We start from the raw sequence: 27,134 nt of genomic DNA on the forward strand, positions 1-27,134 counted from the left end.
TTCCCTGGGAAGCTGACTGAGGGAAACATGATTGCTGACTCTTAATACACTATTGAGTATGTGGTACAAGGAGTGGATGACAGGAGGACAAAATGTAACCACTGGGCAGTAAAATCCTTAGAGTGGAGGCAATTTTTTTTTAAAAAGGCTATCAGCGATAGCTAATAACAGCATGAGGCTCAGCAAGAAATGAAGAATGCTGTGGCATCCCTGGTGCTCCACATAAAGAGAGTTTTAAAGAGTGACAGAATGGATCAGCTGTTGAGTTGATCAGCAGTTTCCTCCCCCCCCCCCAAGTACTCAGGAGCGGGATCAAAGGAAAGGATGGTTCTGGAGATGAGCGGATCTACAGCTGTGACGAGATGACATTGCCTTCAAAGCTTCCCCTGAATAAGAGCATCTTGCTGATATTTCATGAGCCGCAGATCAATCTTGGAGAGGGAGGAAATTGGGGGGGGGGAGATGGCAGTTTCGCAGCTTGGAGCAAATTGAGCAGCACACCCTCAAGCTGCTTGCTCAGAATGCTGCTTTCTGTGATCCATGACAACTTTGGGAAGGCCTCGATGATGGCTGCTAGTTTGGGAAATCAATTTTGGCACAGCTTTCTTTGTCAAGTGTACCTCAGAAAAAAACATCAAAATGGGCCAAGGGGGAGGGAACTGTCTAAATCAACCCGACATAAAAGTTCTGATTTACATTTCCTGGGTATTACATTAGAGCTAGCCTTAAGGGAAGTTCCCACCTGCCCAAGCCCCTTTCATATAGGTAATACCAAGGAAGCTGTTGACACTTTGAACTGATCTCATGCCCTCATGCATGAGGGCTAACAAACTGAAGCTTAATCCCAGCAAGGCAGAGGCACTCCTGGTTAGGCAAGAAATGGACTCTGAAATTGCCATTGGGCTCTATTTTGGATGGGTTAGTACTCCTCAGGTTAACAGCCTGGGTCCTCTTTAGCTTGGCTTTTACCTGGGATGGTGTTCTTAAATCTTGGGTCCCATATGTTACCAGACTACAACTCCCATCACCCCTGACCATTGGCTAAGATGGTGGTGGATGATGGGAGTTGTAGTCCAACAACATCTGAGGGCCCGAGGTTGAAGAACAGTGACCTGAATGACTACCTGAATGTGGCCCAACCTTTGAAAAGATTACAGAAGTTTCAGCTAGCCCAGGATGCGGCTGCAAAGATGTTGCTGTGCACATGCCCATGGGATCACGTTGCAGGAATCCTGCAACTACTTCATCTTTCCATATCCCCTGACCCTTTCAGTAAGATCCAAAGGAAAAGCCATTCTCTGGATCCAACCTTGGACAGAATAACATATGAGCAGGATTTGGAGCAGAGGTCGCTCCCAGCCCTGCCTTGAGATGCAGCTAGTGCCTCATCCCCAAAGGGAAGGAGGGAAGGAGAGACTGCCCAGTTGTTGAACACCTTGTCCCTAGCTGGCCCTCACCCTCACAGTTTTTCATCAGTGATTAAAGTCCATTTTATTCCTATGTGGCAGATACTGTTTTCATTGGTGGTTTGAACTGCTGTTCCCGCCTCCTGGGCTGGTTATTTTTAGATATTGTTGTTTTTATAACGTTTCCATTGCAAATGTTGTAAACAGCCCCCAGTGGAGCTTTTGCATCAGAAGGGAGGGAAATGAATAAATATTCTTAAGAACATAAGAAGAGGCTGGCCAAAGGCCCGTCTAGACCAGCATCTGTGCGGGAAGATATTGGGGGCTGAGCAGTAGAACTCTCTGCACTTGCAAATCCCAGCATTTGACAGCAGAGACAGAACTTAACAATGATGGCTACTAATTACTGATAGCCTTATCTTCCATGAATGTGTTTAATCCTCTTTTAGAGCTATGCACTTAGCATTGAAGAGAGTGTCTCACCTTCATCCAACTCTGAGCTCTGCCTCTCACTCAATTTAAACTGTGAACTTGCTCTGAATTTTGTTCATCTGCCCCCTCCCATTAGATGTGTAGTAAGATTTGAAAAGCCAGAGTTAGATGCCCAAGTATCCAGAGAGCTTCTTCTGCCATTAATTCCGACTATCAGAAAGTTATTCCTGAGGTTTAGTCAGAATCTCCTTTCCTGTAACTTGCATTGGTTCAAGTCCTACCCTCCAGAACAGGAGAAAACAAGCTTGCTCCATCTTCCATGTGACAGCCCTTGAGATATTTGAAGATGGCTATCATATCTCCTCTGTTTCCGCTTTTCCAGGCTAACCATACCCAGCTCCTTCATCAGGCTGTTTCCAGACCCTTGATCATCTTGGCTGTCCTTCTCTGCACACGTTCCAGCTTGTCAACATCCTTCTTAAATTATGGTGCCCAGAATTGGACACAGTATTCCAGGTGTCATCTGACTAAGAAGACTAGAGTGGTACTATTACTTCCCTTGATCTGGACACTATACTTCTGTTGATGCAGCCTAGAAGAACATTATACTTCTGTTGATGCAGCCTAGAAGAACATTATACTTCTGTTGATGCAGCCTAGAACAACATTAGCTTTTTTTGCTGCTGCATCACACTGTTGACTCATGTTAAGCTTGTGGTATACCAAGACCCCTAGATCTTTTTCACATGTACTACCGGCAAGCCAGGCATCCCCCTTCTTACATTTGTGCAGCTGGTTCTTCCTCCCTAAGTGTTGAAAACTTTAGAAGCCAGCACCTTGCCCAGGTTTTTCTAGATTTTTTTTTAAGCTAAGATGAAACCTGACCTTTGACAGCTTCTGCACCACTCACATCCTGGTGTTTCCTTCCATCCGTGGACTAGGTGCGCCACTGGCCTGATTTGGATCATGGGTCTGAGCCCCACATTGGGCAAAACAACTTCCTTGCCTCACAGGGGGTTGGGCTAGAGGACCCCCAGGGTCCCTTCCAGCTCCTGCTGTTAGCATTTTACCCTGGTCACCCAGACCTGCAGCACCTGCTGATATTGCTAAATTTGCAGGTTCAATCCCTGTGTGGTCGTGCATATTTCTACCTTGCAGGGGGGCTGGACTTGATGACGCCTGGGGGGTCCCTTCCAACTCCTGCTGCTGGCATTTTACCACAGTTGCCCAGACCTGTGGCGCTTGCTGATAATGCCCAGCTTGCAGATTCAATCCCCATGGGTGGGTGTGCATATTCCTGCCTTGCCTGGGGGGGTGTGTGTGCAGGACTCGATGACACCCAGAGGTTCCACTTCCAACTCCTGCTGCTGTTGATGTTTTACCAGAACTGTGGCACTTCCTGTTAATGCCCAGGTTGCAGGTAATAATAATAATAATAATAATAATAATAATAATAATAATAATAATATCTTTATTGTCAATGTACAACCTGTGTAAAGGTAAAGGGACCCCTGACCATTAGGTTCCAAGCCTACGATTCTATCACCCCCCCTCCCGCCGCTTTAACCTGGGCCTGACCCACCCCCTACCCCGCTTCTCTCGCGCGCCTCCGAGAGCCGCTGGGTCCTCCCCAGGGTCCGGGCTAGGCGGGTGATCGCGCAACGCGTTCGGCGGTGTTTGTCCGCCGGCGGCACCCTTACACCATCGGCGCCCGGCGCTGCAGGGCGGTGCTGCGGGAGTCGAAAGCGGCGCGCGGGGCGGCTGAAGGGCGGGGCGAGGCGGAGGGCGGCCTTTGGCAGCGCGCGGGGAGCCGCCGGGCGGAGCGGGCCCGCGTCCGGGAGAGCGACGAGGAGTAGGCAGGCCGGCGGCGGGGAGGAGGAGGGGGGTCTCGGCGCCATGGCGTCGGTGAAGGTGGCTGTCCGAGTCCGGCCCATAAACCGCAGGTGAGGCAGCCAGAGCCGAGCGAGAGAAGCTCGTGCCCTCCGCCCCCTCCCCTCACGCACGCCGCCCCCCCGCGCTCGCTTTCTTCCCACGTTCTCCCCTCGTGGGTCTTCCCTCCCCCGCCCGGCCGCGACCGCCACGCGCACGCGCAGACCTTGTTCCCTCACCTGCCAGCTCCCGGGTGTGTGTCGTGGCGCAAAGATGGGCTGGGGGGGGGGCGGGGGTCACAAAACAAAAAAACCGAAAAAAGGGTCATTGGTATAATGAGATTTGAGATTGAGAAGAGAGAACAGTTTCCCTCTTTCTTAGAATTGGAGAGTTGGGAGGGACCCCAGGGGTCATCTAGTCCGACCCCCTGCAAGGCGAGGATCATTTGCCCAACGTGCGACTCGAACCCACGACTTTGAGACTGGGAGTCTCCTTGCTGTAGCGACCGACCGAGCAATGCCTTTTTATTCGTTCCTTCTACGGAAGAGGTTCTGGCAGAGTGGCACCCACAAGGAAAACAAAACAAGACAAGGGCACCTGCTTGAAATGCCCGTTTTCTGCGTAATAAAAGGACAAACTGCCTCCCTGCTGGATGAGATGCTGGTGTAAACCATTTTGACATCCTGGGATAGCTCGGTCTCAGGACTGGGGGTTCAAGCCGCATGTTCGGCAAAAGCTTCCTGCCTTGCAGGGGGTTGGGCTAGATGACCCTTGGTGTCTCTTTGAACTCTGTTGTTCAAACCCTGTAAACTTTGCTGCCTTGCTGGCAGCCTCACTGCTAGTGTAGCAGAACAGTGGCATGTGCTGTCACGCCCGTTGGGGAGCCAGGTGCGAAGGAGGCTCCTGTGACTCCCAAGAGTAAAGGGCATTTGGGGGAGGTGCTCTGGCACCCCCCCTTCAGAGCTTCCAGAGTCTCTTCCCTGAAACTAACAAATAAAGGGCACAGGAGAATCTGTTCTCTCTCTCTCCCTTTTAAATCTGGTTGCCCTAACTTATTAGATCTGGGAAAGTATAATGTATTTTTATTTATCTACTTATTTATTCATCACCTTCAGAGCCCGCTTCTCCTCAAAGGTGTTCAAGGTGGCGTACATAACGTCTCCCCATTCTATCCCCACAATAACCCTGTGAGGTAGGTTAGGCTGAGAGGCAGTGACTGGCCCAAGGTTGCCTAGTGAGTTTCATGGTTGAGTGGGGATTTGAACCCTGATCTCCCAGGGCCTTGTCCAGGACTCTTAACCATTACACCACACTTAGAATTCTGTTCATACAAGGCACTGACAAACATATTTCTGCTGTCCAACGGGGGTAAAAACAAGAGTGTTCTATCTTTTGAGGAGGTGTACACACTACATGCTTAAATGTGCACATATGTTCACACACACACCCTTTAAATAAAGCATGCCAGCTGTAAAACTCTGCCAAAGTGATTTTATGATGTTTTGTGCTGAGCTTGTGCTTTTGTATAAACTGGTGATGATTGATCATTTTGTCCCTGGCGGCTTCTTGCAAACTCACTAAAGGTTCATGTCAGTTCTTTGGGCAGATGTCAGCCAGACATGTAGGAAGGTGGGTTTTATCACACCTCTATAGCTCTATATGTTATCTATTGGTTTCAAAGTTGTTATGTAAGTCATCTTAGCATGGGAAGGTGCCACAACTCAGCATCTCCCTACATAGTTGTAGTTGTTCTGGGGTGAGTTTGCAAGTGACCAGTGTAGGGAATATGTTGAGCACCTACTTGTGAACAAGAGAAAATGCATTGGGGTTTTTTCCTCACATGTGTGGTTACTGAAATAATACATGAAGCTGAGGTGGAGCTAAAAACAATTGACCCTGTTCATCATTCATCATACATATGCCCTACACACATTGCAGGGGGTTGGACTGGATGACCCTTGGTCTCCCTCCCAACTCTACAATTCTATGATTCTTTGTGAGTAGAACTATCTTGTTTTCCCAGTCTGACAGGGTTTAGAGAAGGTAATTTAAGGGGTATAATTTCAATGAATGAAACTAGTGTGGTGAAATTTAATTTGAAAGAAGTAAGCAGTATAATGAGATTTCAGATTGAGTGTCTAAGATTGAAAAGATATCGGACAGGTAATACTTCTTCTTGGCACTAGAAAACATTCTGTCCTTAACAGTTCTGCGTGTTTAATCTGTTGGAACTCAATAACCTTATTCAAGAAGTGTGGGATCTTGTGGTTGTGGTACACATACATGCTCAACACACATAGAAGTGGTTGCATGCAGTGTATAGGGATCATGCCAGAGTACTTTTAAAATAATCTGTAAATGTGGTACATGCATCTTTTGCTTTGAAACAAAGTCAATAAAGCTCACAGCATTTATCTTTATGTAACCTTCTTGAAAATGTGTTTTAAGTTCTTGAAAATACACAAACAAGGATTTTCCATAGCTGCTGCTTGCAGTTTTTGCAGCATAACATAACAGAACTCTGTTCTTGTAGCACTACTAAACAAAACACTGGCCATTGTTGGCTTATTTTATTTAAGATATTTATATACCACACGATTAATTTGCATTTCTAAGTGGTGTACATAAAAAACAATCCACAGAAAATGGGGCAATAAAACAAACACTACCTTAAAATGCCTGCTGGGACAACAATAACAAAATAATGGTCATGGGCCTGAAGTTCAGCAAGGAGCTGTCTAATCTCAGCTGGGAGGGAGACCCACAGACTTTGACCCATTAGACTGAATGTACAGTTTCCAGAAGTTATGAGCCCCAAAGATCTCAGTGATTGGGCCATGATATAAGATATCCTTGACCCATATTGTTAAGGGCCCTGTAAATTAACACAAGAGCCTTGAACATGGCCCATGTTGTTGAAGCAGAACAGACTAGTCAGCTCACGACTGCACAAGAAATGCTCTATCAGCTACTTTTAGATGATATTGTTTTGTTTTTGTATCCCATTCTTCCCTAGAGCAGCTAACAACATTTAAATTGTTATCCTTGGGTATAAGTGTTACCTAAGTTGCATTCCTACTCTCTGAACACAACGCTGCTTTGTGACAGAACATGATACATCTAAAAGCCTGTGCTCTGAACTCAAAACAGCCCTGGGCATTTGCTGCTCAAGAGGGGATGTCTCCCAGTTTAGGGGTTCTCTGGTGCCACAACGTTGATTTATTTTCTGGGGTCTGAAAGTGCTTGCCTTTCTTGTATGTTAACTTTACTTGAGACTCAACAACTTTGACAATTTCAGAAATATTTTCTATTACTATTGATTTCAGATTGATTAACAAAAAAACAAAACCTTGGTTGATGTGTTTTTTCCCCTGAATTTAATTGAAAAGGGGATGTTGCCAGTTTGGAGATCTTTTATTTAAAAAGTTGTTATTGGTAGCAACTGTGTTGAAGGTGAAATATTGGTAATTTGGAGTGGAGTTGTAATTTTGGTAATACTTCTCTGAAGTTACCAGACTTTCAGGACTCGTGATTTCATGCTCCTCCCTGCTATAAACTGAAAGCTGGAATGGGAGCAATTTGGTTACTATAAGTGTTAAGAGAGGCTTCAGAAAGTATTGGTGAAGAATACTGCATCTCTGCACAAACCAGAGTGGAGAGCTGGGTTTTCCTACCAAAGGATACTTAGCATTTATTTCCATGGTCGGTGGAGATAATGAAATCATATGCCCAACTTGTAAACACATTTACATTTTCTAAGGCTGGTAGGATTAAATATTTGCTCTTCCATGGAGGCGCAGGTCAATTCTGTGTCCAGGGCAGCTGTTTACCAGCCCCATCTGGTACTCTGGCTGAGACCCTACCTGCCTGCAGACTGTCTCACCAGAGTGGTGCATGCTCTAGTTATCTCCCACTTGGACTACTGCAATCCGCTCTATGTGGGGCTACCTTTGAAGGTGACCTGGAAACTACAACTAATGCAGAATGCGGCAGCTAGACTGGTGACTGGGAGCGGCCGCTGAGACCACATAACACCAGTCTTGAAAGACCTACATTGGCTCCCAGTACGTTTCCGGGCACAATTCAAAGTGGTGGTGCTGATCTTTAAAGCCCTAAACGGCCTCGGTCCAGTATACGTGAAGGAGCATCTCCACCCCCATCATTCCACCCGGACACTGAGGTCCAGCTCCGAGGGCCTTCTGGCGGTTCTCTCGCTGCAAGAAGCCAAGTTACAGGGAACCAGGCAGAGGGCCTTCTCGGTAGTGGCACCTGCCCTGTGGAACGCCCTCCCACCAGATGTCAAAGAGAAAAACAACTACCAGACTTTTAGAAGACATCTGAAGGCTGCTCTGTTTAGGGAAGCTTTTAATGTTTGATGCACTATTGTATTTTAATATTTTGTTGGAAGCTGCCCAGAGTGGCTGGGGAAGCCCAGCCAGATGGGCAGGGTATAAATAATAAATTCTTATTCTTCTTCCTCCTTTTCTTCTTCTTCTTCTGCAATAGACAGGCTACTATCTTTTACACAAGCACCATATTCCATGGTAGTGCTTCTGAGACGTGTTCTATTTTGAGTGACTGTTGAACCCATCTGATTTCTTTTCCAGCTTCAATGAAACTTTGTCCCAAGAGGATGGATTACAAAGTAGCGCCAGTAGTTAATGGACCATTGTAAGATATCACGCTGAAAATTGGAAATAAGGGCAACTGGGTGAACTAGCTAGACAGGTACAGCGTTGAGCTCTGTTTCTGCTGCTCCTCCCTTTCTCAAGAATATGAGCAAAATTACAAACAGTTGCTAGGTTAAGCTGCTTATTCAAAGCTGAAGCTTCGTTTTGGTTAACTGCTGAATAGTTAAAACTGTCTGACTTGTGTGCAAGAAATAAAGCTTTTGTTCAGAGTTCACTGTGGTGCACCTGGCTTTGTTAGGCTTCATTGGTAGATAATATGTTGCTTTTACAGTGGTGCCCCGCAAGACGAATGCCTCGCAAAACGAAAAACCCGCTAGATGAAAGGGTTTTCCGTTTTTGCGTCGCTTCGTCAGACGATTTTCCCTATGGGCTTGCTTCGCAAGACGAAGGACTTGATCCGCGCCGCGCGCAAACCGCTTTCACCGCCAATCTATCTATGCGGCAGCGGGGAATCTAATAGTAATAGCAATCGATACATTATTAGCGTCCGGAAACACAGCCGGTGGTGAAGCCCCGCGCCGCTTCGAAAAGTTCCTAGGCTTCAGCCTTAGAACTGGGAGGGGACCTGGCGGCGACACCCGGCTCGGGGTGGGATTTCCCCGTCTGCGCTCTTAGCACGCGCGGCAACCGCTAGATCCCGAGGACGGCAGACTGGGCGGGGGGGGGGACATGAAAAGTTTTGCCTGCCCATCTCCGAGGAAGCGGGGGAGATGATCCCTGTCAAGGGAAGAAGGGGGCACCCATTTGCCAGCAGCCGGTTCCCCCGAACCGAGGCTGAGGGTGGCGCCATCGCCTGTCAAAGTGACCGCAAAGGTGAGCTCCGGTCACGCGGCCGAGGGAAGCCCCGCTGTGGGTCGTCCAAAGTCAGCCCAAGCACGCCACTCACCTAAAAGGCATGGAGAGACGGAGGGAGCGCGCAAGGATCCCGGTGCAGAAGAGGCTCCTGCAGCAAAATAAAGGCAGTCGGCAGCCGGAGGGCTCCAGGACACGGAGCTGCGGCGGGGCCGTCGATGGCGTTGCCGGAGACTCCTCCCTCTGGGCCTCGCTCTCTCCGCTTTCGCCGCTGCTTGCCCTGCCTGCGATCGGCCGGGCTCATCGCTCCGCTCTGCAGAGCACTGCGCAAAGGCGCGGCGGGACAGGTGTCTGGGGACGCTTTGGCTGAGCGTGCCCCGGGATCGGAGGTGTGGGGTGCTTGCTGCAGATCTTATCTTCTGGGGTCGCTGGGATGGCGGCGGTCAGGGCTTGTGTTATGTAAGCGCGTCAGGAGGGACTGCTTAAGAGGCCGGACGAGGCTTATGCAATGGCCAGATGCTCCCTAGGGGTCGAGGCTTGCAGTTGCGGGAACGAGTTTATACCTGTAGCCGCTAAGCCGCTAATAGCCATGCTTCGCAAGACGAAAAAACCGCAAGACGAAGAGACTCGCGGAACGGATTAATTTCGTCTTGCGAGGCACCACTGTATGATCATTCTTAAACTGAGACACATGGATTGTTTGGGCCATAATCACTTATCTTCACTTTCCATTTAAATTTCTTAACCACCAGTGTACAGTCACATGACCCTCCCTTCAGCATCTCATTGAGCAGTTCAGCAGTAACAGCTTTGTGTCATAGAATCATGGAACGATAGGATTGGAAGGGACCGCAAGAAGAATCTAGTCCAACCCCCTGCAATGTAGGAATATTTCACCCGACATGGGGCTCAAACCTATGACCCTGAGATTAAGTGTCTCATGCTCTACCGACTGAGCTATCCCTTCACCATCATAGAATTGTAAAGTTGGAAGGCACCCCTAGGGTCATCTTGTCCAACCCCCTGCATTGCAAGAAACTCAACTAAAGTGTCTGTGACGGATGGCCATCCAACCTCTGCTTAAAAACCTCCAAGAAAGGAGGGTCTCTACCACCTCTCCTGGGAGTCTGCTCCACTGTCAAACAGCTCTTACTGTCAGAAAGTTCTTCCCCATATTTCGTTGGAATCTCCTTTCTTGTAACTTGAAACCATTGGTTCAAGTCCTACCCTCCAGAACAGGAGAAAACAAGCTTGCACCATCTTCCATGTGACAGCCCTTGAGATATTTGATGATGGCTATCATATCTCCTTTAAGTCGCTTCTTTCCCAAGCTAAACATACCTGGCTTCCTCAACCATGTCCTTGTGGATTGCTTGTTCAAACTTGCTCCGTAGTTGTTGTTTCGTCTTCACCTGTATATCTTCTTTATGTTTTGCATTATTATATCTGTCTGCTTTTTGTTAGTTTGTGTTTTATATATTGTGGCATGGACTCTACTGTACCTTTAATCCCCACCCCTTGATTTTTTTAATAATGGGAATTGGAAACCTTCTATCTGTTCCTGACCTATAGAACTGCTTTGAGGGTTTCTTGTGGTGTAGTGGTTAAGAGCGGTAGTCTCGTAATCTGGGGAACCGGGTTCGCGTCTCTGCTCCTCCACATGCAGCTGCTGGGTGACCTTGGGCCAGTCACACTTCTTTGACGTCTCTCAGCCCCACTCACCTCACAGAGTATTTGTTGTGGGGGAGGAAGGGAAAGGAGATGGTTAGCCGCTTTGAGACTCCTGAAGGGGAGTGAAAGGCAGGATGTCAAATCCAAACTCTTCTTCTTCTTCTTTGTTTCCCCACCTCACCACCAATCAAGCTGCGCATAAATTTTATGAAATAAAATAAATTTTATAGCAACACTGTAATGAGAAGGCAAGCCTTAATAGCTTTATTAGCTGTGCAGTCTTAGCAGAGGAAACTCTTTTCCCTTTACTAAATTAGCCAGAATTGTTTTGCCTTCATTTTGTTGCCTTTGCAGCCTTAGAATGAAAATGATCAATCTTAACTTCACTTACCCAGGAGAAAAAGGCCCATTGAATTCAACAGGACTTCCTTCTGAGGAGACATGGTTAAGACAGTGCTGCAAGATATTACCTTATTATATGAGCTGCCAGGAAATATCCCTGAGGAATTCGCATGTCATTGCTGGTTATAAGCCAAGAAGTTGTTTTCCTTTATGGAGCTCGGTGCAACCCATGAAATTTTAGTAGGAAGGCAGTTATGGCTAGACGAGCAAGGTGTTAGATTTTACTTGTGTATGCTCTGGTGAGGAGGAGGGACTGAGGCAAAGATGGGTGCCTAGGAAAGCCACTTCAAAATTGCTGATGAACTTCATCATAGGTTGGTGGCAGGTGCGCTGCTCTGGTTTCGCCAGAAGCGGCTTAGTCATGCTGGCCACGTGACCTGGAAAGCTGTCTGCGGACAAACGCCGGCTCCCTCGGCCTGTAAAGTGAGATGAGCGCCACAACCCGAGTCGTTCTTGTCTGCACTTAATTGTCAGGGGTCCCTTTCCCTTTACTTTTATGCTTTCTAGTTATTGTGCTTTCTGCCTGAAAGGCAGAGACAAGACAACCCTTCCCTTGTAAGATATGCCTTCCTTGCCTAATTCAGCAACTAGGGGAAACATTAGAGTTGGATATAAAGTGAAAAAGTGACCCCCCCCCCATGGTGCTATGGCAAGAAAATGTTCACAAAACTCCACAATGAGAAATGAAACTAGAGTATATGGTAAAATGTATGCATTAAGGAAAATAGTAGTTTGCTGACAACAGCTATCAGATTCTCCCTATAATTGTTTCTTAATCTACTGCAATATGTTAATTTCACAGGGAGAAGGATTTGGATGCTAAATTTATTATTTCGATGGAGAAAAATAAAACAACCATTACAAATATGAAGGTGAGTGTTTTAAGCAATCACAGAAATATTTTTTTTCTTGCTTTACTTGCTCTTTTTTTTATTCTCCTCCTGGCAAACTCTGGGTTTTGTCATGATGGCTTCAGAACTTGTGATTAGTGGACCTGGATGAGTAAGTCTCCTTGTCACAAAGTGCTGGTGTAAAATTATCGGTTTAGAAAACTGCACAAAAGACTTTGCAGGTGCCCTAAATTGACTGGGACCTGATTTATCATATTGGATTTACTTAGTAAACGACTAAAGAAATATGCCAGGTTAGTTGTACTTGCTGTAAAACAGAGCTATCCAGACTCCAAGTCCACTGTGATGAATGGGGCCTGGGTGGGGTGTGCTGTAACCTTCATTAAGTCCTGCCCAGGTCTGTTGCCTTCCACCTAGCTCTGCTGGCAAAGAGCCCTTGATGTTTCTGCCCAAATGGTGGGCAAAAGCTACTTCTGACCCCCCATGGGAGGGTCCTTTGTACTTTGCCCCCCCTTCTCCTCTGTCTGGTGCAAGTGGCAAGGTTACAGCTGCAACATTCTATTAAGCCCTGATGCTTCCAGCCAGGGGTTAAGAACGCAGCATTAACCTCATTTTTCTTGCCCAGTAGCCAAAAGTATTTTAACTGAAACAACCAGAGGGGAAATTCAAGAAAGTGTACAAAATGTGGTTCAAATATTCAAACAAATTAAAAGCTTTGCTTGAAAATTATTCCTACTGGAATACTTGTAAATATTTTTGAGATATAGTAACTTTTTATAAATTTAAGGAAGAAAACAAACGCATTGAAAATAAGCTATGCATTTGTGCTTATTATAAATGCATAAATACAACCTAGGGATTGCACCTATCAAACAGCTGGTTACAGTGTCAAAACTATCCAACTGGAAGGGTGTTGCGTCCTTTCGTTGTGATACAAATTTTATGAAGCAATTCATTTTCAGCCTGTTTCACTTTTGGAGAAGATACCTTTAGGTTGCAATATGCAGAACCTCTCCTAGGAAATGTTTTATATACACTTTCTGATTTGCTCTTATAACCTTAAACTGAAGTTACTATGTTGCAACAATAATGATAACCATGTTCAAAAATAAGCTTTCTGCCCTAGTAGGATAGCATTCTAAACTATGACATTATTCAGTTGCCAATTTCTAACATATGCTCAGTAAGTGCTTATTTTATGCTTAAATCATTTTTGTTGACAAAAGCAGCTGGGACAACCCAGTCAGATGGGCGGCATATAAATAATAAAATTATTATTATTATTATATATTGGCAGTAATAATATTGCACTCTCAGAAGAAATGTTGGAAACATGCGGAGTTAATATCTTAAGGAGCAATATGGTAATAGGCTGGCTTATTCTTATTCTTAGATACCAGAGGGAGGAACTGGAGACCTTGGAAGAGAACGGACTAAAACATTCACATATGACTTCTCCTACTTCTCAGCTGATGCAAAAAGTCCAAACTATGCATCTCAGGAAATGGTAGGCAGAAAGAAACCTGTAATTCTCTTTCAGAATGAAAATATAATGTCAAAGTGCATTTTCAAAATTTATATTTAAAGTGCTTTAACCTGCCAAAAAGGCTCCCAGAATGACTCACAAATAGATTAGTGACAAAGAACTGCACATTTGGATTCCCATAGATGTTAGGGAGAGGATTTTAAACAATTTAGCTGCTAAAAGCCTTTATACACTAGATTTAGCATGAAAGCTATGATATAAATTAGCATAGTAGCTTGCCATTCTCTTGCAGTTCAAGGGAGCCTGCAAAAGCAGAGTACACAAAGAACTACACAACTAGTTTTGCACTCCTAAAGAAGTTTTGGGCTTTTGTGTCTCAAACAGCAGCACTCCAAATCATAGAATTGTAGAGTTGGAAGGGACCCCTGAGGGGAATTGCAGAAACAGTTTGTGATTCCATGTGGCATGGTCAAAAAACCAGAAATGGATTAACTGAATCTCTGATGGAAGACCAACTATGGCTGCTGGGCTGCATCCAGTTTGTTGAGTGATAAATTGTGAAGGTTGGATTTGGCACAGCTCTTCTACAATATTTTTGTGTATTTATATTGGTTCAAGGAAAAAAATACTTTTGATATATCATACTAGTTGGTTTTCTAGTAAAATGACTAGTAGTAAGTGGGCTTTGGAAAGAAATCCCATGCTAATCTTCTGCAATATCATATATACCGTATTTTTCGCACCATAGGACGCACCGGACAATAGGACGCACCTTGTTTTAGAGGGGGGAGAACAAGAAAAAAAAAATCTCTCCCTCTCTGCACAGCGCCTCCTGCCGCTTCGCTGAAGGGGCGCTGGGCAGAGAGGAGGAGAATTTCCCCCCTCTTGTTTTCCCCCTCTAAAACAAGGTGCCGTTTAAGGTGCGTTCAGACGCCTTCAGGCGCGGCTACCTTGGAAGCCTGGAGAGCGAGAGGGGTCGGTGCGCACCGACCCCTCTCACTCTCCAAGCTTCAGGTTCCTTTCGACCTGCTCTTTGGGGCTGGCGGGGGGAAGCCCACCACCAGCCCCAAAGAGCAGGTCGGGGAGCAGCAGAAAGGCGCGCGGCTATAGAGGCTCCTGCCATAGCCGCATGTCACCTCTCCAGCCGGGAGAGGGTAAGCGGGGCTTCTTTAGCCCCGCACGTGCTCTCCCAGCTGGAGAGGTGGCGCGCGGCTATAGAGGCTGCTGCCATAGCTGCGTGTCACCTCTCCAGCCGGGAGAGAGTCACGGGGGGCTTCTTTAGCCGGCAGAGGGTCGCGGGGCTATGCTGTCTTCGCTCCATAGGACGCACACACATTCCCCCTTCATTTTTGAAGGGGAAAAATTGCGGCCTATGGTGCGAAAAATACGGTATCTTAAGGTACACCTGTGTAGACTGTTTGAGAACCCACAGAATTACTATTTTTTCATAAACACTTGAACTGCTCATCTTTCATAAGCACTTCAGTAAGGGAGCAGTTCCTATAGTATATTGTGATACTCTACTGAGGAGAACAAACTAAAACTTCTGCTTTTAATTATATTATGAAACATTGCTAGTCTCCCTCTGTTTTTATTTCCCCAGGTATTTAAGAACCTTGGCAGTGATGTCCTCAAATCTGCTTTTGAAGGTTATAATGCTTGCATTTTTGCATATGGACAGACTGGATCTGGGAAGTCATATACTATGATGGGAAATGCTGTACGTAAAGCTTTTCAGAATTCTACTTTGCTTTGTAGAAATGCATGCCTTTTAAAAGTGTGCTGTTTTTCTTCTGTGTATATAAGATGAGCAACATATATTCTAAATTGTTACAAGGAACCGCCATATTTTTCTAGCAATTCTGAATTGAATAGAATAAATTAAAGGAATTTTGATGTTTATCAAGGCCTAATTTGGTTGTGCACAGATATAGACAAGAGAATGTACAAGCCAGTTGCATTATATTTAGTTTTAGCTGGGCATGCTTAATGCAGATGTGAACATCGTGGCTCCCCCAAATTGTATACTTGGGAAGCAAAAAAGGCATGCTTTCTGGCACAAAGTTTAATCTCAAACAGCATGATATAAACCTGATAAACTAATTCGTATTTGCCGATTCATTTTATTTATTTATTTTTCAATCTGCCTGAGATACACTCTCTGGAGACATTTGGATTTGAAAGGAGTAAGAAACAAGATTTAGGTTCCACTTTTAAGTATAGAGGTCTGGTTGGAAGAAACATGGACTTTATTGGACTAGAGCTTCTCCGAGATTTGGTGTTTAATACTAAGGACTATCAAAAAAGCCGGCAGAGAGGAATTGAGAGAGAATTAAGAGCCTCGGACGTGAGGTCTCCAGGCTGATAGTAGATTGACTGATGGACGATTATTGGGGATTGGAACCGGGAAAGGGGGGGTGGAGCTTGGGAATCCAAAGGGTGTATAATTATAATTTGTTTTGCTTTTATTTTGTTTTGTTATTTGTATGAGAATTGAGGAAATCGTGGAAGGGAATTTAGGTTGACCTTCGAAAAAGGCTTTAAGAATAAGCACGGATGTATAATTATTGATGTTTATAAGGCAAAATTGGTTTTTCAAAATTAACTAAATATAAAATATAAAACATAAAAAGGTTAAAAATTAGGGACAAGAACTTGTTGAACTGTTGTTTAAATATTGATGTTTATAAGTTAAAATTGGTTTTTCTAAAATGAATTAAATATAAAAAGGTTAAAAATTGGGGACAAGAACTTGTTGAACCAACAATTTGAATTGGAATACAAGAGGGGGAGGTGTGGGGAAGTCAGGGAAATATGTCATTGAAAATAAGGGTTTTGAATTTTATGTGTTTTTAAGTTTTTTTGTTTCGTCTTTTGTTTGATTTTTTGATGTATTAAAATGGAAAAATCTTAATAAATATCATTTTAAAAAAAAGAGAGATACACTCTCTAAACTGGGCCAGAAAGTAGTTTCCCACAAATGGAAGGAGCCCTTCCATAAACAGAAGGGGAAAGTGTACTTTTTGCCAATGTTCCCTTGCTGCACACTGCTTTGCCTTTTGTTTCAGCAACTCTGTGAAGCCCATTTTCAGGGCTCATGGGACTACATGGGATGCGTAGAGTGGAGCAGAGAATGCCCAGTTCCATGACTGGAGCTCAATTCCTATGGCTTTGAATATTCCTTCAGTGTTTTTTTCAGATTGTGATGGCTACATTAAACAGAGTGCAGTATGACAATGGCTCTCATTGTTGCAGGGGGATCTCGGTTTAATACCTCGGATTTGTGAAGGATTATTCAACCGAATAAATGAAAAAACAAGATGGAATGAAGCCTCTTTTCGGACAGAGGTCAGGTATGCTTGTGTAGCAGTTGCATGGCTGTATACAACTAAAATTGTCTTGACTGTCTTTGCCTTCCTTTTTCCTATCCATGTCTCAGCTCATTGAGTGGTTAGTTCATTGCAGAAGTCCATAGGCCATGTTCATTTGGGAGGAAGAGAGAACTAAACAGTTACAAAGCAAAGATTTCATATAGGACTTCAGTCTGGATTATATTACCTTTTACCTATACAGTGGTACCTCAGCTTAAGTACTTAATTCATTCTGGAGGTCCGTTCTTAACCTGAAACTGTTCTTAACCTGAAGCACCACTTTAGCTAATGGGGCCTTCCGCTGCTGCCGCGCCGCCGGAGCACGATTTCTGTTCTTATCCTGAAGCAAAGTTCTTAACCTGAAGCACTGTTTCTGGGTTAGCGGAGTCTGTAACCTGAAGCGTATGTAACCTGAAGTATATGTAATCCAAGGTACCACTGTATAGCTATTTCAAAGGCCTGCTTATTATTTCTATTCCATTTAAGATCCTGCAAAGACTGTGGGTGTTACACCTAATTTCAGTGACACCAAATGTGGAAGATGGAGGGGGAGAATTTTTTAATCCTACCGAACCTTCCCGAAGTGTTGACTAATCCTTCCTCAAATGTGCTATAAACATATTCTAGTTCTTTATTCCTTGCAATCCTGCTGCCACCCCAACATCTTATCCCCATTCACACAGAGTTAAAAAAAGCAAATATTTATATTTATCAACCTTTATTTACAGAAAATAATAAATCAGTAATAGATCAGATGAATGTCATACCGCAATCATATATTTATTTATGTTAATTTAATACATTTCTAGACAGTCCTTTATCACAGGGAGGTTTACAACATAAAAATAACAACACAACATAGTAACAAACAAAAGGCCATAGATTGTTTAATTAGCCAAAGAGGAATAGATGTGGAAAAAATGCTTCAGCAGTGCTTGACATTAAATGTGTACTGTTTCTAACATCATCCCAGTTAGCTCCCCTAGAGGACAATAAGTTTTTTCTCCCTGGTCAGGAACTTAGCTGGGCCAGTGCAAGGATGGACAGAGTCTCCCAGCTGTCGCTCACAATCAGCTTTCAGCTTCTGGAAACATATGCTTCCTTTGGCTGGCTTGCTTCAGCTTCCCCTGAAATCCTCTTTCTGGTCAGGGACTTGAATATCAGGACACAGCCAAGAAGATGGCACACTGTTGCATCCTCAGAAGTCTTCTTGCTTCCTGAGGCCAACTTTGCCTTCTGCTTTCACTCTGGCCAGAAGCTATCTGGGAGTTTTCTCTGCACTGTCTGTCTTTAGTGATTCACCTCTTCTTCTGCTTACTGCTAGACCACATTGCTCCTGGACAATGCTGTGACTGACCTTTTATACAGTTTCAGTCAGGACCCCTCCAACCAATCAAAATCAAAATCAAATTTTATTAAATGGTCACAGACCAGATTAACTCGTACAGCTAGTCAGCAAAGCATAACACCGGAAAAAACAAAGGACAATTTCAATACAGATTAGGCCATAACAGCAATTTAAAATTAGACAGCATAAATAAAATTAAGTATTTGCCTTCGCCTGCATATTGGCATTGGAAAGCTCTTGTTTCCTGCGCCTAATAGCGGCTACACAGAATTTGGACCCCTCCAACCAATAACTTTGAATTATTTCAATATCTGCCATCCCACTGGTCTATACCTAAGAGCCAATGAGACCCAATGGAATGCTGTGTACTGTGATTATCCTTTAAAATGGTATTCTACTGTGAATCATGATTAGTTTTGGCCATAGGTTGGCCACTGTGAGAACAGGATGCTAGACTTGATGGGACTTGCTCTCTTTATGTTCTTAAATGCACATATGAAGGTTATGCTTATGTGAGATTCATTTTAATGGATAGGCTTTTAAACTCGGACTCTCTTCTGATTAAAGTATATTTGTTTCAGTTACCTGGAAATATATAATGAACGTGTCAGAGATTTATTGAGGCGCAAGTCTACAAAAACAAATAACTTAAGAATTCGTGAGCATCCAAAAGAAGGTCCTTATGTTGAAGGTGGGATTTAAAGAGCTGAATGCTTCTGTTTGTTGGACGTCCAGTTGTATGTTTAATTGTATAAATTTGTCTTTGTTGTAAATTGAAGGCCAGTGTAAATGAAGTTATAAAAGTCTATGAACCCTGTTTGGGTGCGCTAATTTGTGTGTAGCTTGTCACCAGTTACAATGAAAATTTTAAAGATTTCTTCTGGAGTGTGACGTCCTACTAATTGAGACTAATGATGGGTCTCACTTATAAATCAAAGGCACTTGTGATGGAAGAGTACTTATTAGAACTTAATTGTCTTAATCCATCCCCTTCCAATTTATGCTATAGCGTCCTGAGAGTACACAATGTTTAGGAAGACTGCAGATTTCTCTTTAGGCTGACATTCTGTATGTTTAACGTGTCTAGCAGTATGTCTTCGGCTAAAATAAATACGGCCAATTCAAGCTTGCCATGCAGCTTCTGCACTATTTTGCAATAGGAAAAAGGGCATGATCAGTTTCCCCTTATACACTCCTAGGTTTTCCTTAACTTCACAGTACTTAGCACTGTTTGTCAGTTGAATACATTTTAGTCATTCAAATAAGTTAAATCAATACATTTGCATATGACTAACCAATTGTCATTTTAGAAGGGGGGGGGAAATGCTTTCTTTGAGTTAGCTCATGGGTAGGCAAACTAAGGCTCGGGGGCCGGATCTGGCCCAGTCACCTTCTAAATCTGGCCTGCAGATGGTCACCAGCGTGTTTTTACATGAGTAGAATGCATCCTTTTATTTAAAATGCATCTCTGGGTTATTTGTGGGGCATAGGAATTCATTCACTTTTTTTTCCCTTCAAAATATAGTCTGGCCCCCCACGAGGTCTGAGGGACAGTGGACCCGGCCCCCTGCTGAAAAAGTTTGCTGACCCCTGAGTTAGATCCACACTTGTCATGTGTAGAGTGCCATTCACCTGATGTTCCACTGGAGGAAAGGGGGTTGGAAGATGATTTTCAGATTTTTTCTTTCCTGTACCCTGTCAAAAACAGCTCCTGTGGAAAAGGCAAAAAATTCCTTCTCCGTTACTCCAGCAGGAACCTCCTGTTCCTTCTGTGACATGAAGGGAGGCCTTCGGTTTGTCTGCATCCAAAACTTTGCTTTCAGGTGGTTCATGAATCTGTTGCAGTGAGTGCCAATTTAGAAGATGTACAGTGGTACCTCGGTTTTCGAGCATCTTGGAAGCAGAACGTTTTGGAACCCGAATGCCAAAAACCCAGAAGTAATTGCTTCCATTTTTCAATGTGCCTCAGGAGTCAAATGGCTTCTGCTGTGTGTTTGAACATTTCGGAAGTCGAACATTTCGGAACATTTCGGAAGTCTTCTGGAACGGATTACGTTTGAGAACTGAGATACCACTGTATTGCCGCCTCATGGCCACCTGTGTGAGGCTTTCTCTTCTAAGATTGTCTCTACCATCAGCTGCATTTAAAAATAGTTATTTTAAAGATGCGGATAACTTTAAAAAGATGTTGCCTGATGAACTGGGGATGCCTCTTCAGTGGATTAAATACTATTAGTTTGTTAAAGGTTGCAGTCCTCGTAACTGTTGGCTTGTGTTTGTGTTTTCCTCAGACTTGTCCAAACACTTAGTGCAAAATTATGGTGACGTAGAAGAACTTATGGAAGCAGGAAACATAAACCGGACCACTGCTGCGACTGGAATGAACGATGTCAGCAGTCGATCCCATGCCATTTTCACCGTCAACTTCACTCAGGTACAAAAAGGAGCATCTCACAATGAATTGTTGACATTTCTCAAATTTAGGCGCAACTCAAATTCAGCTTCAACTAAATTTGAAAAGGGAATTGAAATAGACCTTTCACTCCTTGTTGGATTAAATAGTGGAAATTTGCCACGCCCCACCTCTCAAAAATAAAATTATTTATAAAATGAGAAGTGCTTTGGCTGAAGACTTTTGTTGTTGTAACTCTATTAGTCTCTGGGTTTATTTTTAAATTGTATTTATTTATTGGTTTGTTTAATTGATTTATATACTGCCCTTCCTCAAAAGATCTGAGGGCATTTCACATGACAGTTTTACTTCTAGTAAAAGATGTATATGTTCTGGTTATGACCACTTTGTGTTGGAGAGGGGACATGCTCTTTCTCACTTGGTCCAGCACAAAAATTTTGACAGGAGAATGAGTTTTTGAAGCTCTTCTGTGATGGAACATCTAAGAGGATCTCCCAGGTTTTTTAATTGTTGCTTTCAATTTGGCTTGCAGAGTTATACATTTGATTTAGGGAGCGGCTCTAAGGGAGGATAAATTAATACCCCTCCCCCTTTACTTAGTATAATTCTCCACCCAACCTGCACGACTTAATTTTTTTAACTGTTGTTTAGAAAAACAGGGAGAACAAAATTGTGAATTACTTTCTCATCTTAACAGACTTGGAATGCAACTTTATTCATGGGAATTCTCTGTGTAAACAACAATATTCCCCTCACCCCCCAATGGCTGCAAATGGAAATATTTATGTTGGGGGTGTTGAATTTCAAGTCATTTCACACCAGTTTCTCTGGCACTTAAGTGTCTTGGAAAAGGAAAAGGATTTCACATGTGTAAATTACTTGTATGTATAGAAAAGAACTAGTATGCAAATGTTATAGCATAGTTGTACCCCTAGTTTTTCTGTATTTCTGTTACAACTGAAAAACAGAAATAGAAACTGTTCCTCCTTTCTTCTTAGACTTCCATGTTATAGCCCACAATCTTGTTTTTCTGTAGGCAAAGTTTGATGATGAAATGCCATGTGAAACAGTTAGCAAAATACATTTGGTAGACCTTGCGGGAAGTGAGAGAGCAGATGCTACTGGAGCTACAGGTGTCAGATTAAAAGAAGGAGGAAATATTAACAAATCCCTAGTTACTCTGGGAAATGTAATTTCTGCCTTAGGTAAGTCTCTGTTTATTTTAATTTATCGACTTAATTGAGTACCAAACTTGTTATCCAGCCCTCTCTAATGGTAGTCTTGCCTCCTTGTTTTGCTCTTTTACAGCTGATTTATCTCAGGATGCCTCAAACCCCCTTACAAAGAAGAAGCAAGTATTTGTGCCTTACAGGGATTCTGTTTTGACATGGCTTTTGAAAGATAGCCTAGGAGGAAACTCTAAAACAATAATGATTGCAAGTGAGTGTGTGCTGAGTTCCCTTAATTCCCAGTGCTTTGCCTTTTTAAAAAGGTTATCCATACATCCAATTGATTGGCATTACAAGTGACTCATTAAGCAATATTGCTGTTTGCTATTTTTAATGGGGCTGTCTTCACAACAAAGCTTGAATAATATCCTGCCAGGAGAGTGGAGAGATGAAAGCAGAGTCAGTACACAGTGCCGGGCTCCTGCAGAATAATTGAATGCACTGCTTCCCCCCGCCCCTCCCGGTTAGGCATCTGAGAGCACATACTCAAGGGATGTAACACTCAGCTCTTCCGCTGTGCAGATCTCGGGAAGATAAATGGTGAGATCCTGCTACCTCTATCCATCTCAGGGGAGGTGCAGTTGAAACCCATACCTGTTGATGGACTACTTAAGAGGGGGGTTTTCCAAGCCCCCCTCTTAAGGCTTCGAGGAGGTTCCCCAAAAAGGTTAATGTTCATGCCCTACACTCAACCTTGAAGCCTGTTGCAAAAAGGGCGCTGGAGGAAGAGTATCACGTGTGCTTTGGCACTTCCACTAGTCATGAGGCCTCGCTCTCAATTCATAAGCAAGAGGCAGGTCTGGGCCATCAACTTTGTGCAGTGTCTGCCTCTGGGAGGGACAAGTGAACTTGTTTCACTGTTGGAAACAAGGCAGAGAACAAACTGCCTTTGTCTTTATTAGAAAACCTCAGGCACTTTTTTTTTTTTAGTCTTTTAAGATGCTGCAAGACTCTTTGCTTGTTTAGATCAGGGGTCACCAACCTAAGGCCCGGGGGCCGGATGTGGCCCAATCGCCTTCTCAATCCGGCCTGCGAACGGTGCAGGAATCAGCGTGTTTTTACATGAGTAGAATGTGTCCTTTTAATTAAAATGCATCTCTGGGTTATTTGTGGGGCCTGTCTGGTGTTTTTACATGAGTAGAATGTGTGCTTTTATTTAAAATGCATCTCTGGGTTATTTGTGGGGCCTGCCTGGTGTTTTTACATGAGTAGAATGTGTGCTTTTATTTGAAATGCATCTCTGGGTTATTTGTGGGGCATAGGAATTCGTTCATTTCCCCCCAAAAAATATAGTCCGGCCCACCGCATGGTCTGAGGGACAGTGGACCGGCCCACGGCTAAAAACAGTTGCTGACCCCTGGTTTAGATAACGTCCAAATTACAGTGTATCATATTTTGCAGCACACCTCCCTTGGTCCTCAAAGAAAATTGGAATGGTGGGATATTTAGTGCTCCATAATGAAACTGTGAACCAAATTAATGCAGTATTTCCCCCCTAAAATGCCATCCTACTCACAACAGTGCAGCATACCGTTTGCTTTCTCTCCACCCACACTGGGTTTCTAAGATTTCTAAATGATATATGTACGTATAACCTAATTTTGAATTTACTTTCCTTAGCCATTTCACCTGCTGATGTCAATTACGGAGAAACCTTAAGCACCCTTCGCTATGCAAACCGAGCTAAAAACATAATCAACAAGCCTACCATTAACGAGGATCCAAACGTCAAGCTAATTCGTGAGCTTCGAGCTGAAATAGCCCGGCTGAAAACTCTGCTTGCCCAGGGGAATCAGGTTAGCTTTGCACTTGAGACATGAGTAGTTTCTTTGAGTGACACCGGGGCTGTCTTAAGCATATGCGGCGCGGGGTGCAAAAATCCACCCGGCGCGCCGCCACCCCCCGGACAGAACTGCTGCAGCAGGAGCTCAGTCGGATGCTGGGTGTTGGCGACAGGGAGGGGGTTACAAATCAAATAAAATGGCCAGGGACTTGGCCGAGCCAATTTCTTTGTCGCCTGCGTTGTCCTTCCTGCTCACATGTTGCCCTCCGTCTCCAGCAAGGTGCCTAAAATTTGGGAGGCAGAGAAAGGGAAGGAGGCACCTAAGTGTCAAGCCTTTGCGAGCGGCTCGCGAAAGCCCGTCCGGGGACTCGGAGTGCCTGCTCGCTTTGGTCCCACAGCACCTTAAGACTTTGACGACGACTCCGCCGTCAGACGCTGGGCAGGAGGGCAGGGGGTTGGGGTGGAGAGCCGGCCGCAGCAGAAGAGCCCACCATGGTGCTCCGACCAATGGCTGGGCTCTTACCTGGACTCAGTTCTCGGGCCCCGGACTCTCGGCCTGGCGCCCATAAGAGCCCAGAGCCCGGGTGCCCCGCACCCCTAGTGCCTATGCTTAAGACAGCCCTGAGTGACACTATCTGTTTCTGTATCTTAAGGATTGTTAAATACACACATGCACACACGCACACACACACACACACACACACACACAGAGAGAGACTGAGAGAGAGAGAGAGAGAGAGAGAAGATAATTGGGGAGTAGGAAGAGAAGCTGGAATGCCAGGTTAGAGAGAAGAAAACAGGAGAAAGCACTGTTTGGGTGCATGAAGCTGGACAAGGGACTGAGTGATGTAGGAGAAGCAGCACAAAGAAAATGAGTCCCCAACAGACCTGTTCTGCCTCCTTTTTACTTTGGACAGGAGCCAGAGAGTGCTTGGGAGGAGGATGTAGAATTTGTATGGACTTTAAAGGAAGTACGTCATTTGTGGATGTTTTCAAGCTTCTTATGTGCAGGTCTCCTGCAAGACCTAGAAACTCCCTTGACTTGTATAGAAACATCTGTCTTCTGTGAGGCGCAGTGCGAGAGCTAGAGAACAATCTGCAGCCAGTAACCAATGATCCTGTTTTTCAAATAAAAACAAATTGTTTTAATGATTCTTTTGAGAATCATTACTCCTCGATGACTTCCACTTAAGGCATGCGAAGACCTATTGATATATGGCTAAGGACAGTGGCCTAAAATTGCAGTATAAGACTGCAGTCCTATGCATGTCCCTGAGTGTAAGACTCGTTGAACCCAACAAGACTTAATTCTTAAATAGAAATCAATAGTATTGCATTGTAGGCTATCTTTTGTTTTTATATCTTTAATGTTTATTTTGTCTGCTTCGCCTAGATTGCGCTTTTGGATTCTCCAACAGCCCTAAGTATGGAAGAAAAGCTTCAACAGAATGAAGCCAGAGTAAGTTTTAGTTCAAACACTTCATCTGTGTCTGAATTCTTGGCAGATTTTGAGGTTTTAAGTTATGCATTCTGTTTTAAGATGCTTGATATGCTGTACTTCAGTAAACATGGTTAGGGCGGCTTGTAGAATATATAAAACAATTAAAAATCCATAAATAAATTAGAATAAAAACAGGAGAGGAAAATATTTTGAATTCAAACGACTATGTACTCATAGTTGTCCCATCCAGAAGTGCCTTTCTGGGGAAAACACAAAGAAAGAAACACAAAACGAACTGCTGAGCTAAAGTCACACGTGTTTCCATGTACAGTAATATAGTTTTGCTCTAATTCTTAATGTACACTCCCTTACGTTTTCTGCTTGTACTACATTTTGCTAAGTGTGTCAGTCTTTCAAAGGAATAGTTGTGAACTCAGAGAACTTAGGACACATTTCCCACTACTTTCATTCTACCTCTACTATGGTAGTGGGGTGCCTGGTGCCTAAAGGAGTAGTTTAAATTTTAGCACCAATAGTTGCCCTTATATTGGCGCATGGCTTGCTCCCAAATCACTGCTCACAGGATTACCATCCAGCAGTAGGCCTACCAAATCTTGCTTCAACTTGACTTCCAAAGCCCTTACACTGGGCTACTTAAAATTTGTACACAAAAATTTGGAGTCAAAGTGACCTAAATCCTGAATTGAATTCAGGGGCCTGTACAAATTATGAAAACACTTCGCATAAGTAGATATTTGCTTCTACTATTTGTGAGGAGAGGCAAGAAGCTACATAGGACACTGGAGCCAAATCCTTTGACCACTGGAAATCTTCTGGCTTCTGAGACTTTACTCTCCCCTTTTTAAAAATAAACGAAAGATTGGATTCACAGGAAACTGAGTTACAGTACAGCCAATAACTCATTTTGAGTTCCCTGTGTTCTTATGAAATCATGGGGAATACACACAGCCTTGTTCTATAGGCTCTTAAGGCTCCATGATTGCTGCTTTTTCCAGTAGGATGGGTAGAAGGGAAAGAATTCAATATATTCACAAATGGGATGTTTAGCTTTTGTAAAACACATATATACTGCTTCTGCTTTTTTGATACATCATCTGAACAGACAAACTATGGTTAACATTAACAATGGTTAGTTTAAAATATGCTAATTTCGAACTATAATGTCTAAAGTTGACTTTGGTTTAAATGAGTCCATTTCTGAGCACAATTCAAAGTATTGGTGCTGACCTTTAAAGCCCTAAACGGCCTCGGTCCTGTATACCTGAAGGAGCATCTCCACCTCCATCGTTCAGCCCGGACACTGAGATCCAGCGCCGAGGGCCTTCTGGCAGTTTCCTCATTGTGAGAAGTGAGATTACAGAGAACCAGACAGCGGGCCTTCTCAGTAGTGGCGCCCACCCTGTGGAACGCCCTCCCTTCAGATGTGAAGGAAATAAGCAGCTATCCTATCTTTAAAAGACATCTGAAGGCAGCCCTGTTTAGGGAAGTTTTTAATATTTAATGCTGTATTGTTTTTAACACTCAATTAGAAGCCGCCCAGAGTGGCTGGGGAAACTCAGCCAGATGGGCGGGGTATAAATAATTTATTATTATTAGTATTATTATTATTATTATTATTATTATTATTAATCAGTATTTCCTAAACTTGAGTTTGCCTGCCTCCCTGGGAAAAATAAGAGTATGTTTGCTACTAACTGTTGTGAACATAGTTCAAAATGAAAAACTTCACAGTGGATGCAAAATGGAATATATTATTCATTATCTTGCAGGAATCAATCCTTACCCTGTTCAGAAATATATTTCTATGCAGGAAGTATATCGAGTGCTTTTTTATTATCTTTTGTTAACCTCATTAGTATGTTGCATGATTGATTCATGATAATTAATGCAAGCATAATGACAGGAATTTCTCCCTGTACTCTATGATA

The 27,134-nt window shown here is 43.8% G+C and overlaps 1 protein-coding gene across 8 annotated transcripts in view; it reads left to right on the forward strand.

Annotated features, from left to right (window-relative positions):
• The first annotated feature begins 3,641 nt into the window (after window positions 1-3,641).
• KIF16B (kinesin family member 16B) overlaps window positions 3,642-27,134 on the forward strand; it is a 114,155-nt gene continuing 90,662 nt past the window's right edge. For 3 of the 8 annotated variants that reach the window (XM_053380581.1, XM_053380582.1, XM_053380584.1), the window contains exons 1-11: window positions 3,651-3,781; window positions 12,066-12,135; window positions 13,508-13,621; window positions 15,204-15,320; window positions 16,856-16,953; window positions 18,901-19,010; window positions 20,611-20,753; window positions 21,769-21,937; window positions 22,041-22,172; window positions 23,582-23,757; window positions 25,138-25,203. In XM_053380581.1, coding sequence (XP_053236556.1) covers window positions 3,735-3,781; window positions 12,066-12,135; window positions 13,508-13,621; window positions 15,204-15,320; window positions 16,856-16,953; window positions 18,901-19,010; window positions 20,611-20,753; window positions 21,769-21,937; window positions 22,041-22,172; window positions 23,582-23,757; window positions 25,138-25,203 — 1,242 coding nt within the window. In that variant the 5' untranslated portion in view covers window positions 3,651-3,734. Of the gene's footprint in view, window positions 3,782-12,065; window positions 12,136-13,507; window positions 13,622-15,203; window positions 15,321-16,855; window positions 16,954-18,900; window positions 19,011-20,610; window positions 20,754-21,768; window positions 21,938-22,040; window positions 22,173-23,581; window positions 23,758-25,137; window positions 25,204-27,134 lie in introns of those variants that run through there. The other 5 variants (XM_053380576.1, XM_053380577.1, XM_053380583.1 and 2 more) reach the window with 4 other exon arrangements.

Source organism: Podarcis raffonei, chromosome 3 (assembly GCF_027172205.1).
Source record: "Podarcis raffonei isolate rPodRaf1 chromosome 3, rPodRaf1.pri, whole genome shotgun sequence".
Lineage (NCBI taxonomy): Eukaryota > Metazoa > Chordata > Lepidosauria > Squamata > Lacertidae > Podarcis > Podarcis raffonei.